Raw genomic sequence first — 13038 nt, 5'->3', positions numbered from 1 at the left:
CACAACCCAACATTACCTTAACAGTCAACTATTCTCTCAACCAAGCCGATTCTAAGTCTGAAAAAAAAAAATTGTCAGTGTGATTGTGTGCTTTGTCTGTTTGGAAGGTTCTAGACTATGATTACTATGGATCTTATGACATTCCCAAACATAACAACTACAAGTACAATGATCTGCTGGGCAAGGAATACACATTTGACTTCCCTCCACATCATGAAATGGTAAGTAAACCATTTGTGTGTGCATGTGTGTGTATGTGTGTGTGTGTGTGTCCCCATGTGTGTGTTTTCTTGCGTGTTCGTGAGCGTGTGTGTGTGATGTAGAGAAAAAGCAAGAACCACGTGAAAGTGGTTCTAACGGGGTATGTGTGTGTATCCTAGATTAAGGAGGAGTGTCTGACCTGTAGAAATGCAGTGGCTGTGTTTGACATGTCCTACTTTGGTAAATTCTACCTGACTGGCCCAGATGCTAAGAAAGCAGCTGACTGGTTGTTCTCCGCAGATGTGAACAAAACTCCTGGTGAGAATGTCTCTATACATAACCCTGCACATACATACACCGTGTTTGTTTTCCAATTCATTAGTGCAAACACTTCCATATGCACATCCAGTCTTTGCATGCGCACAGACCAATCTGTGACTTGGACTGCTCGGAGATTTACAAACATCTGTGTGTTCCAGGCTCCACTGTGTATACCTGCATGTTGAACAAGAGAGGCGGTGCTGAGGCTGACCTCACAGTCAGTCGGCTGGAGCCAGGCCTTGCCCATCTGCCCCTGGCACCGGAGTCCGATGGTAAGAATCCATTATGACGCAAAAGTCCCGGTTCCAACCTGTCTGACTTTTTGGTGGACATATGTAAAGTGGGAGGACTGTGATTCAAGAGGCCACATTGCCAGCTTTTGGGTTAGTCAAAGTCAAGCAGCCAAAGATATCGAACTTAATGATAGTTTGGTACCTATATACCACTCACATCTCAGAGCTGAGTTCTCAAGAAAAAGAATTGAACACACAGAGAAGAAAATGTACGTTATATTTCATGTATTTGGACATATCTTTGTTTCTTCATTTACTTTTTGTAAGTGCAGCCTTGATGATGCTGATGAAATGTGTGTCACATTAAAGTCAAAAATGAATCATCTGTGAACTTACTTGAGAACAGAAGTCAGAAAATAATTTAGTAATTGAAAAGCAGGAGGTAGAACTCATTTTTACCTTTGTGGTCTTAGTTTGACCTGTCCACCCCTGCCTGATGAAAAAGTAAGATATTAACTGACTAAAAACTGTGGCCCAGTGGCTTCTGCACAGGGCTCTGACTGGTTCTGATTGTTGTTATGGTAACCAAGGACTGAGGCTGTGGAATGTTTAACAAATCACAGTGGATAAATAGGCTGAGCTGTTGTTTATGTTGAACAGGACAGTGCCCTTAATGAATGCTTTGGGTCTAGGTTGTTTTAGAACAATGTTTGAGCTGGGTCTGATTGTTTAAGTCCTGACCTTCACTGCGGCTCAGCCTATACCTCATTGTTTACAGAGCGACTCGGAGATGCATCTGTATTCTGACTAGTGACATTGACTGGTTTATGGTGTGCGTGCGTGCGTGCGTGTGTGTGTGTGTGTGTGTGTGTGTGCGTGTGTGTGTGCCGTGTTTCTACAGGTAATGCATACTATCTGGCTATTGGTGGAGGCGTAGCACAGCACAACTGGAGCCACATTCAGACGGTCCTGCAGGATCAGGGTTTCCGCTGTACTCTGCTAGACCATTCTGAGGACATGGGGATGCTTAGTATCCAGGGTCCTAAGAGGTCAGAGACAGGCCGTTTAAACACCTGACCACACTCGTGTTACACCCGTTTGCACTAACCCCTTTAGGTGATGTTGGAGAGATAGCAGTGAGTTAAATAGTGAGTTCCCACAATGTGAGGTGGACAGAAATAGTGAGCAAAACAACAGCAAAGATAACTGCTCCTGGAAAAGTTTGGTTAAGCACAGTCCAAATTTTAGTGTGTTTGACCTAAACAGAGCTGAGTAAATGCGGTCATCAGGAGAGGTAACTATTCAACTCATGTCAGTGCGATAGGGAAAGGGCAGGTTATGCTCTAGCTGATGATGCTCCAGTCTTTAGCTTCTTTAGCTTAGAGAAGATGGTCGTCTCCAGCTCTGGAGAAAAGATGTTGGAGGTTGATGAGACGCATAGAGTTCTGGATCCCAAGTGTCACGGAGACTGAGGCTGCAGAAATCCTTCTTTCTGGAGTTGCAGCAGACTTCATTGGATGGTGTCCGAGATCGATGCAGACCAGACAATTTGGTAAAGCGGGTCACAAGGTTGACTTTGAGGTTTTTAACCGGATCGGTCTTCTGCAAAATGCAAAGATGAATTGTTGCACTTTATTTTCAATGCGGATTAATTGTGGGAGTGTTCAATGACTATCAAAGCTGCCGGCACATTTGGTGATAAGCTATACATGGCTGGGTTGGGGTAGCCCCCCCACCCCCCCTGAGAAATCTTCACTATTCACTTTGAAGGACGGTTAACCCACCATGCAACTGAATTATGCTACCTTCTCTATGCCCTACAATGAAAGTCATTCCTGTAGAAATACACCACATTACCAATCACTTGTCGGGTTCGTTCATTGTCCCGATGTTGACACCTGTTGGTGGAGTTTGTATTCTCATGAAACCCTTTAGCACCTTGTTTCTTAGCATCTCTTAGTCTGTTCATTTAAATTCAAGTGTCTGACTCAAACACCGGTTGCATATATGAACACTACATACACACATCCTTGTCTAGCCGGTAAGCTGTCCTTATGTGGTCCACTCATCTCATCTTAACTCATCTCAGCTGACCACAACAAGTCCCTAACATCCCACAACTAGCTGGGGCTGATTCCTTCACCACATTTTGCCCTGGGCTGGTGTTGTGTTCGTTGAAGTGTTCTGTTTGAAAATCTGTTTACTTGTATAATTTTGTTAGCATGGCCAAACATAGCGGTGGTTTGAGAAAAGAATCCTTGCTCTTTTCCTTCTCTTTCTCAGTCTCTCCCCCCTTTTTTTTCAGTGAGGCGTGATGTAATGAGATCTGCCTGCTTGTCCTCTCCCTATCTTCTCCACAACGCCTCAGAGCTTTTCTTTCCCCTCTCTCCTTCTTTCTCTTTCTCGCTTTTTCTGCTTCTCTCTGACTTGCCAGTGATGCATGACTCACTGCTTCTGTGCCCTGCATCTCTCTCTCTCTCTCTCTCTCTCTCTCTCTCACACTCGGTTTCTGTGTGCTGTACATGTAATGATATAGAGTAAAATTATCACAGATTAATTGAAGTGGGGGTTGGTGAAGGGGATATCATTCGGAGGGTAAGGAGGGTAAAGGGGTAGGAATAAAGGGGAAATGTATATCAGGGTGAAGGGGTGGACTGAGGATGGGTCAGAGTTATCTTAAAAGTTGAATGAGTAGGCTTTCACATGGTGGAATTTTATATGAAGATCTTTACATCAAGCTAAAGCATTTTATGAGTGTGGTTGGCTGACTGAAATGACTATTTATTTTACTCTGAGTGAGTGAAATTATTGCTGGAACAGGTTAGATATGTTAAATGATGAGTAGACCTGTAGATTAGTCCAAACCAGAGTTGTATTACAAAGGTCATCGTATTCCATAACCCCAATTAAACCAGCGCTACATTCATCATAGACATAGTGGATAAGAGAATGTAAGAGCACTGCTTTTAGAGCTATCTCATTCTGAATAATAGCACTCTCTCTTCCCGTTGATTAGGAATGAAAGGAATAAAAGGAAAGTTTTTAAGAAGTCGTCCGTCGGGGACGAGAAACCTGTAGTGCGGAGTACATGGCAACATTATCTTAGCAACAGAGAGTATATCAGCACACCTAATAGTAATATAATTTCCGCTACCTCCTGTGATTTCATGGCCCGCGGGCTGAGCTGAAAGCCAATTTCTTAGCCGCCATTGTCATTTACTATAGTGTAAAAGGAACCACGCTACGTCTCACTGCTTATTGGCTAATTTAGGGATGATGTCAGTCCCTCTGCCTCACTAGAGCTTCAGTTATGAGGTTAAATTAAACATTGTGTGGTATACTCGACTGAAGTGGCTAGAGTTAGGATAGGGAAATTAGTCTGAATGTGAATTTTTGTACTTTCCTTGAGGGAACAGAATGAGATTTATGTTGTGTTTGTTGTTCAGGCATCTGAGTTGTTAGTGGTCCTTAGGCAATAGCGTCAGTGTAATATTTTTATGATTGCGTAGACGTACACACGCGTAGTTTACTCCGTTTGTGTGAGGTGATGTATCGCGGTATGGTTGAGTAGAGCACAGTTGCAGATGGAGTGTTAGTAAACTCCATAGTTGATTTCAGTTGGCTTGATCATTTCAGGCAACTAACAGTTACAGTGTCACAGAAATTGTGTGTGGGTTTTTTTTTTATTATTATTTTTTTCTTTTTTTAGAATTTTTGCTAGCGTGTAGAAAAGCGCCAGTTTAGAGTAAGCCCTTTAATGTGTTGATTGATTTTACCGTTGTGTTGAACAGGGTGTGAGATGCTGTGGTATTTTGTGGGTCCTCTGCTTTGAGAGCTAGTTTCTGCTCTCTGTCATGTTAGACAGATGAAGGCAAACTGTGGTGTAAATAAGACTAATGGCTTTAGCCCACTCCCTAATGTTGATGTGCCAGGCTGCATGGACAATCTCATCTCCTCTCAGCTCATCCTGGCTGAAATATGAATGAAACACTGACACTATGCATTTACTGCCCAAATGAGGCCTGCACTGGTAAATGACTATGGAGAGAGTTATTCATGTTGTCACCACATCAGGAGTTTACACCCCTCCTGAGACAGAGATGGATAGAGGTGTATGTGTATGAGCATGTGACTACTGGAGATGATAATAGCATTGGACATGTGTGTCGTGTGTGTAGGGTGTGTGTGTGTGTGTGTCTATGGTATGAAGTTTCCTGTATTCCTCTGGTAGCACAGCTACTTCTTATGAGTATATTTCTGATCTTTGCTCTGATAACTGAAAATCATAGCGCCTATTTGGACACATACACACACACACACACACACACACACACAGAAGATACAAAACCCATATAATGTGTCTCCTGAATAGTGGGAAGTGAGTTTTCGTGGGAGGACAAAGCATATTTCTAGTAAATTACAGAGCTGGACTTCCAGCCCTTTACATACACACCGAAGTGTACGTTTTTTTTAATGGCTACAGCTTTTCAGACACTCACCTCAGTGTATTGATGTAACTGTTGTATTCCACAGAGTACCACAACAACACATCCTCATTCATACACACATACATATCACCTTCCCACTCTCAGTCTATTTGTCCCACAGTCCCAGGCGATAGACTCACACTTTTTCCTGTTGGAGATTTGTAATGTTCCTCATAATTCACTTTGGGATGCAAAGTGTGATGTCAATGCAATTCACTTGCATTACAATACCCTACCGCGGAACACTTCCCCTCCCCCATCTCTCCATCATCTCTCTTAGCCTGCCCACGCCGTGTGCCCAACTCTCCCCTACTTATACTCAAACACAACTTTCTCCTTCTCCCCCTCTGCTTCTGTTCCCTTTGTCGTTTTGAATACCTGGTACGGTGACTGTTTCCTCTCTATAGAGTGACGCGTGTAGAGCAGTTTGTGAGAGGCACGGGGTAGAAGGTGAATGAGTCAGCTGTGTTGTGGAGTAGTAGGGGGTGGTCAAAACTGAGTTTGTGACCCTGTAAAACACGGTCTGTCAGAACTGTCTGCTGTGTTACCTGAGGTGACATGGAGGCTAATGCAAAACAGAGCAAAGCTGCTGCTGTCATTTGCATTCAGGTGAGAGCCGCAGCACTTCTGGAAACAAACAGACACACACACGTCACACACACCAGCTGACATCATTTGTCAGTAGTCTGGTTTGGCAGTGTTTTTTTGTTGAAGGGGTGAAGGAATGAGACCCAAGGAAATTGACTTGTATAAGTGAGTGTGTGTGTGTGTGTTTGTGTGTGTGTGTGTGTGAAGGAGAGAGAGAAAGACGGATAAGAATGAACAGGTGTACATAGAGAAGGAGAGGAGTATTGATGCCATGATGGAGTGTGCTCTGTAATATCACTGGACGGTAACAAACTTCTTTTATTAGTTCATCTACGGTAAAATTTCACTAACTGAGCTCTCCTCGTTAAGTTCAGTGACTAACCACCCAACTCTGACTGGGCCAAAATAGGTAAAGGACCAGCTTGACTGTTTTTTATTCCAAAAGCCTGGCTTTAATGAAATGCTGCAACTTGAGCAAGAATGATTTAAAAAGGGTGAAGGTTTTGGGTTAGTTGAGCAGAAAGTTGCTGTCACCATCTGTCAGAGTGCATTCAAGGACAGGCAGAGGAGAGAATCCAATTACTGAGTTTACTTGCAGACGCCCACACACATAAAGTGTATTTGGAGGTAGAGTTGAATGGAGAGTATGGGGTGGAAAGCTAAACATTCGACTTGATAAACACTGATTTATCTCTTGTAGGTTTTTTTTTTCATACATTGTAGAATACATAAGCCCATGCTGTTAGACCACAACCACATATCATTATGAAGCCTTCACACAGTCCATGTAAGGCCTACATTACCCAGTGTCCATTTGATCATGATACTCTAGCTCGTACTTTTCTGATTTGATTACTTGTCACAGTGTCATAACAAAGTCTGAAGCCAACCCAAGATCTGAACTGGTTTGACCCATGATGATTGTCAGTGGGACTGTTGTATGAGCAAACAGGTATGTGTCTATCCACAGCCGTGAACTGCTACAGGAGATCCTGGATACGGATCTTAGCAACGAGGCCTTCCCTTTCTCCACTCACAAAGTGGTGAACGCTGCTGGGCACAAGGTGGGTTTCTTTCTTTCTTTCTTTCTTTCTTTCTTTCTTTCTTTCTTTCTTTCTTTCTTTCTTTCTTTCTTTCTCTTTCAGCTGCTTTCTAACCTTTTCACTCTTTCCCACTCTTGGACTCACATCATAATAGTCTTACTCTTTTGTTTCCAGACACTCCTACACGCAATGTGCCCTTGTTTCTTCACACCATCACTTTCTGTTTCTGTCACTTATGCTTATCTAGTCACATGCATGTGCCTTGACACACAATGGTGTAAACATATTACATATAACATGTGCCAGGTGCTTTGGGTTTAGATAAGCTTCTGGTTTATTTATGTAGTAAGTGAAAAAAAAGGCTGAAAGAGAGAGAGGTCTACTGCCCTCTGACTGCTCGAGGACCTGTGTGAGTCTCAGGGTGTGTGTGTGTATGTTGAAGAAGTGTGTGTTTGTGTGTGTGTGTATGTGTGTGTGGTGCATTAGGGACAGATGGCCTGCCTCCACTCCTGTGACCATCTGAGACCTCATGTAACAGCCCTCACATCCACTCCACTCAGTTCATCAGTGAAGTCATTCTCCTGTCTTATCTCTCCTGCTCTCTTTATTTCAACAGTTTTTCTCCTTCTCGACTCATCACAGCTCTCTCTCTCTCTCTCTCTCTCTCTCTCTCTCTCTCTGTCCTGCCTGCTCTTTCTTTCTTTCCCAATTCAAAATTTATTCACTCTTTCTCCAAGCAGCATTTGTGACTCCCTTTTGAAATATGCGAGCACATATTATGAAGAAAATGAAAATTCATCACCAACTTCAAACTCTTCAACTTTTCCAGACTTTTAAAGCCCCTCCTGCATTTGATATCATGTGTGATAAATGAAGTACACTGAGTTTAAGTGAGCAGTAAAGGCAGACTTGTTGTTGGAGTGGTAGTGTAGTGTGCTCTACCTGCCGCTAAACTACACTTGGCGAATGTCAGAGCTGATCCGTCTCCACACACACACATACACACACACTTAGGCTATAAGCTACTGTGTCGTAATTTGCATTCAGTTCAATGAAGTGTTCCACTGTTTTCTATAACAGTATATATTGTATCACTGCTCTGATTGCTGCTCTTTTTTGTAGATTTTACATCTGTCTAATGATGGGGGTCACCTTTCTCCCTTTTTATTAAGCTAAGGTTGTCATATGGCTGAACTCTCTTCCATGTTGCGTGTTATGGTACACATGTGGGTGTGAAGCAGGTAGATTGGCCTAGTTCAGTGCTCATCCCCAGAGTTTCCTGTTGGGTGAAAGGGCTCTGGGTGATACTGGGCTGGACAGATGGTATGCCTAACACAAGCTCTTCTGGGGCTGCCTGCATTCACCTCATATTTGTCAAATTTCCTCCTCTCTCTCCATCTATCTCCCTTATGCCCCCCCCCTCTCCTTCTCTCTCTCTCTCCTCTCTCCACTCTCTCTCTCTGTCCTCTCACGTCTCTCTCTCTCTCTCTCTCTCTCTCTATCTCTCTGTGTCTTTCACACCCCTTTCTTTTTCTTTCTTTCAGTCCCCCCTTTCCTTTCCCTCCCCACCTCTTAACTTTCCTCCCCAAAGACTTCTCCATCTGCTCATTGCTTGTTTCTCCCCTTGATCTCAGTATGAGTCCACAATGGGCATATGTAGGTCCACTATGTGTGTGTGTGTGTGTGTGTGTGTGTCATGTCTAGTTATATGTGTGTCTATGTGGCAGCCTAAGGCATATTTTTCTTCCCCCTCTCTCTCTCCCTGTTTCTGGGTAGGTGCGTGCCATGCGTCTGTCATTTGTAGGAGAGCTGGGATGGGAACTGCACATCCCTAAAGAGTCCTGTCTGCCTGTTTATCATGCTGTCATGGCTGCTGGGGCGAAGTATGGAGTGTGTAACGCAGGGTACAGAGCAATAGACTCCCTCAGTATTGAGAAAGGTATGTGTGTGTGTGTGTGTGTGTGTGTGTATGTGTGTATGTGTGTTTTTGTGGTTGTGTGTGTGTGTGTGTGTGTGGTTGTGTGTGTTGAGGTGTGTGCACGTGTGTGTGTGTCTCTATGTGTGTGTGGGTGTGTGTGTGTGTGTGCGCATGCACGCCTGAGCAGGTTTTTCTCCTAAATCCCACTCTTGACTCACCCAAAGCCAGCAGACTTTAATGTTTCTAATGTTTTTAGTATCCACGTCATTTAACGGTAGATGAATTAACATTTCCAGGCCTGGGGCTCTGTCCAACCAGATTAAGCTTTTATTGATCCGCAATGAGATTGATCTGTGGCAGCCTGTCCGAGATCTGCAGCGTAGTCTCATATAGCGTACAGTAAAACTCCATACATCTACAATACACAGAGCCCCATCAGCTTTACAGCAGGAACGTCTCATTGCCTTTAAGTGCAGCTCACAGTACACACACACACACACACACACACACACAGGTGGAGACATGGTGGTTCATGTGAGGGTTAGTAGGTATGGCTCATATGGGTTATTCTAGGATGCAGTAATAATGTGACCAGGCTGTTGCTGCTTCTCTCCGTCCCTCAGAGAGAGCTACCGGGCCAGTCAGGCACAATAAAAAGCACATTACAGCAGCTACACGCTCCAGTAGGATCCATATCCACAAACCCAGGCCTTCCCCTACACCCCAGGGATTTGATCCAACATAAACCCTACCTCTTTACTCTATATACACGGCTAAATGGCAGAGGGGAAGCCGTCGCTACCTGTGTGCGTGTTTGTGTTTGTGTTTGTGGCTGTATCTATGTGCTGCAACGCATGTTTGTCCTTACGGGTGAGTGCATCTCTCTCTTTGCCAGTGGATGTGGATAAAAATCAGTCTGGAATAAAACCCTGATCCCTACCCACCACCTGTCCCTGAGAAAAAAAATGACAAGCATGATGGAAACTTTCTGCTCCATTATCTCATACAAAAATCAGACAGTTTTATCCCAGCCTGATATAAATGAATGATACTTTATCATTGGCCTTTGTTGCTTTGTCAGCTTCATCAGTTTCATTTTGCTACCCTGTCAGACTCTTTTTTTAAACCCCAAGTTTCAATAATCCATGATTCTGTGTTTATTGTGATAGAATATGCCTGGTAATCAAAGGATTATTTGTTATTAGCGGATTCTGTGTGCTGCATACATAAGCATATAAGATAACTACCTCTACAGGTGATGCACTCATACTCTGGATAACTCGTGCTAACCTACAGTAATATGTGATATGTGAATACCACAGTGGCCACCACTGCGCTGAGACGAGCATAAACTACTGAAACAGTTTCACTGAAATTCACCAGCGAGTTCAGTGCATTTAGAAATGGAAAAAGATTGTTATCTCGTCATTTACTAAGTGATGAACCCAGTGCTGGCATTCTTATTTCTGGATTTTCTATGCTGTGAAATTTTTGAAGCTTGACCACCCCCCCCATCTCTCTGTCTCTCTGTCTGTCTCTCTCTAGGCTACAGACACTGGCACGCTGACCTGCGTCCTGATGACACTCCTCTGGAGGCTGGCCTTGCCTTCACTTGTAAGCTGAAGAGCTCCATTCCCTTCCTGGGGCGAGAGGCATTGGAGGCCCAAAAAGCTGAGGGGCTGCGTCGCCGTATTGTCTGCTTTACCATTGACGAGTGAGTGACCGCAACTCCCCTCATGTTCAGAGCACGACTATAACCTCCAACACCACAATATATCAAAGTTACTGCAGATAACTTCAAACCCCCAGTAACCAACATTACAACTAACCAACAAGAACAGCTTCAGCAATGATCACATCTTTATTTATCATAGCATCACGGTGACAGTCATAAGCTAGTCACAGGCGCCAAAGAACACTGATGGATGACTGTACTACGGTTTTACTATGTTCTCACATCGTCATTATACTGTCAGCAATATGATGAACTGATCCAGTTTTAACTAGCTGAATTTTTGGATATTTGACTGATGTAGTTTGACATGAGATTTGGAGTAACTGTATCTGGAGCTTACAAAGCTGAAATCAAATGATGGACAGTAAAGCTATAGTTTGCCCACGTAACAAATGAACTTGTTCACATCTTTGCCGCAATGCATGCCGCAAGCAGATGTTTGGATTATAGAATCACCTCTCTCACTCCCAGGACACAGCTGAGTGTCTTTCAGTAAATAATAAAGGAGAGAGTTGATCACTAATTCCAAATGACTTACTGCACTGCACTGTTAACACTCAAGGTTAACATTTTCAAGCAATTTGTTGGATATTTGCAAAGGTTTGCCAGCTTCCTGGTGGAATATTACAGCCTCTCTCTCTCTCTCTCTCTTTCTTTCCGTCTTTTTTTCTTTCTGTCATTCCTTTTCTTTCAATATTTCTCTCTCTCTCTCTCTTTCTCTCTGTCTCTGTGTGCTCCCCCTCCCACTCTCAGGAAAGTTCCCATGTTTGGCCTGGAAGCCATCTTTAGGAACGGTGTTCCAGTAGGTCACCTGCGGCGCTCTGACTACGGCTTTGCCATCGATAAGACGATTGGCTATGGCTATATCCGAAACCCGGACGGCGGAGTGGTGAGTAAAGCTTGACTCAGCCAACACATCAGAGCTGCCCACACACACACACACACACACAGAATCAGAGTCATGGGAGAATAAAGGAAACTATTTCTTTTCCTTTCATGTTCTTGGACGCTGTATCTCTAATTGGATGCGTTTGAGGCCTGACATAGAAATGCTGGGCTCATCACTGGCTCTTTAGAGATGCTTCACTGATACTCCCTCATGATGAGGGGATCGCCCACACTCCCCTCTCTCTCTCTCTCTCTCTCTCTCTCTCTGTGTGTCTCTGCTGTTGCTATTCTAATCCTCAGTGATTCACCATCAGCAGGCTTTGGGCAGAAGAGCTGAGTGGAGTTCTGAGTGGAGAGGTTAGAAGGCGTTGAGCTGTAGATGAATAGATCCTCTTTTCTCTCTTACAAAAAAAACTCCCTTGTAGTTTGCCTGACACTGTTGTGCTTGTGTCTACTGTAGAGTGTTGTTATTTTATCCTGTTTACTCTTTTCATGTTCACTGCTGGTATGTAATTCATGAGTGGATATGAACTTTGCTCAGCAGCAACGTTTTTGTTTTATCTATTTTCTGTGTTTGGTCGTCGTTCCACATGCTCTGTGTGTGTGTGTGTGTGTGTGTGCACGTGCGTGCGTGTGTGCGTGCGTGTATCGGTGAGACTAAAAGTCACAGGAGTCTGTTTGTGTGTGTATGATCTGATGGAAAGGGATGTGTGTATAATGGTAAGTGACAGAAGAGCAGATTGGGGGGGACAGGTGGGCGGCGTGAGACGTGGCCTCTCTGTAGCAGCATGCCGCGCCGAGCGCAGTGTGAGACTCATACACGCTCATCTGATCTGCCTGCACCTGACTCCGAGGGCACAGTCTCTGCCTCAGCCAAGACCCGCTCAGACACACTTCTCACCAACTTTTCACTACAGAGAAAGAGAAGAAAGAATTGAAAGAAAGAGACAGAGAGGGAAAAAAAGGGGATGGAGAGAGGTCATCTTTAACCTACCCATAGGAAAATATGATAGAGGAGGAAGAGGTAAAGAATGAGAAACGAATAAAAATAAAAGGAGTTAATATGTGAACTTCAGGGACGCGAGATCCATTGAAGAGATTCATCGTCAAAATCTACATTACCCATCATCCTTATGACAACCCGAAACATGTATGCCACGGGTCTTATTGTGTTAAAGACTGTGTGTGAAAATCTCCCTCCCTGCCCCCCTTCAGCCTCATTCTCTATTCCGGTTCGGCAGCAGACCTTTCCATTACAGCTGCATCCTCTTCCCCCCTGTCAGGGTTAGCGAAGTCAACGGAGTTTGTCACTGTCGTTTGCACTGGCCTCCGCCTGATGGGGCGGGGCCACTCTGCAGCTCAATTAGAGAGATTTAATTAGACAGAGCTGGAAGAGGGGGGAGAGAAAGAGAGAGAGAGAGAGAGAGCTGGAGAAGGACGGAGAGAAATAAAGAGAGGAGGGCTCTTTTGGGCGGTTTGACATTGAGACGTGAACAAACTGATTTATGCGAAATAATGGTGGCAAAGAAAAGGAAAGAAACACTGGTAATGATCGGATCCATTTTTTTTTTTTTTTCAAAATGTTTGTATTGAAGGATCCGCTGCATGAGGAAATGAATTATGC

General features: G+C 44.0%; 1 protein-coding gene across 1 annotated transcript in view; it reads left to right on the top strand.

The window, feature by feature from the left end:
• sardh (sarcosine dehydrogenase) overlaps positions 1–13038 on the top strand; it is a 31382-nt gene that overhangs the window by 17630 nt on the left and 714 nt on the right. The window contains exons 13-20 of the mRNA XM_030769552.1: positions 108–221; positions 381–519; positions 681–794; positions 1657–1804; positions 6801–6894; positions 8650–8812; positions 10337–10505; positions 11280–11415. Of these exons, the coding sequence (XP_030625412.1) occupies positions 108–221; positions 381–519; positions 681–794; positions 1657–1804; positions 6801–6894; positions 8650–8812; positions 10337–10505; positions 11280–11415 (1077 nt within the window). The remainder of the gene's footprint in view (positions 1–107; positions 222–380; positions 520–680; positions 795–1656; positions 1805–6800; positions 6895–8649; positions 8813–10336; positions 10506–11279; positions 11416–13038) is intronic.

This window comes from Chanos chanos, chromosome 3, assembly GCF_902362185.1.
Source record: "Chanos chanos chromosome 3, fChaCha1.1, whole genome shotgun sequence".
NCBI classification, from domain to species: domain Eukaryota; kingdom Metazoa; phylum Chordata; class Actinopteri; order Gonorynchiformes; family Chanidae; genus Chanos; species Chanos chanos.
Note: the sequence above shows the minus strand (reverse complement) of the source record. Positions and strands in the feature narration are given on the sequence as shown.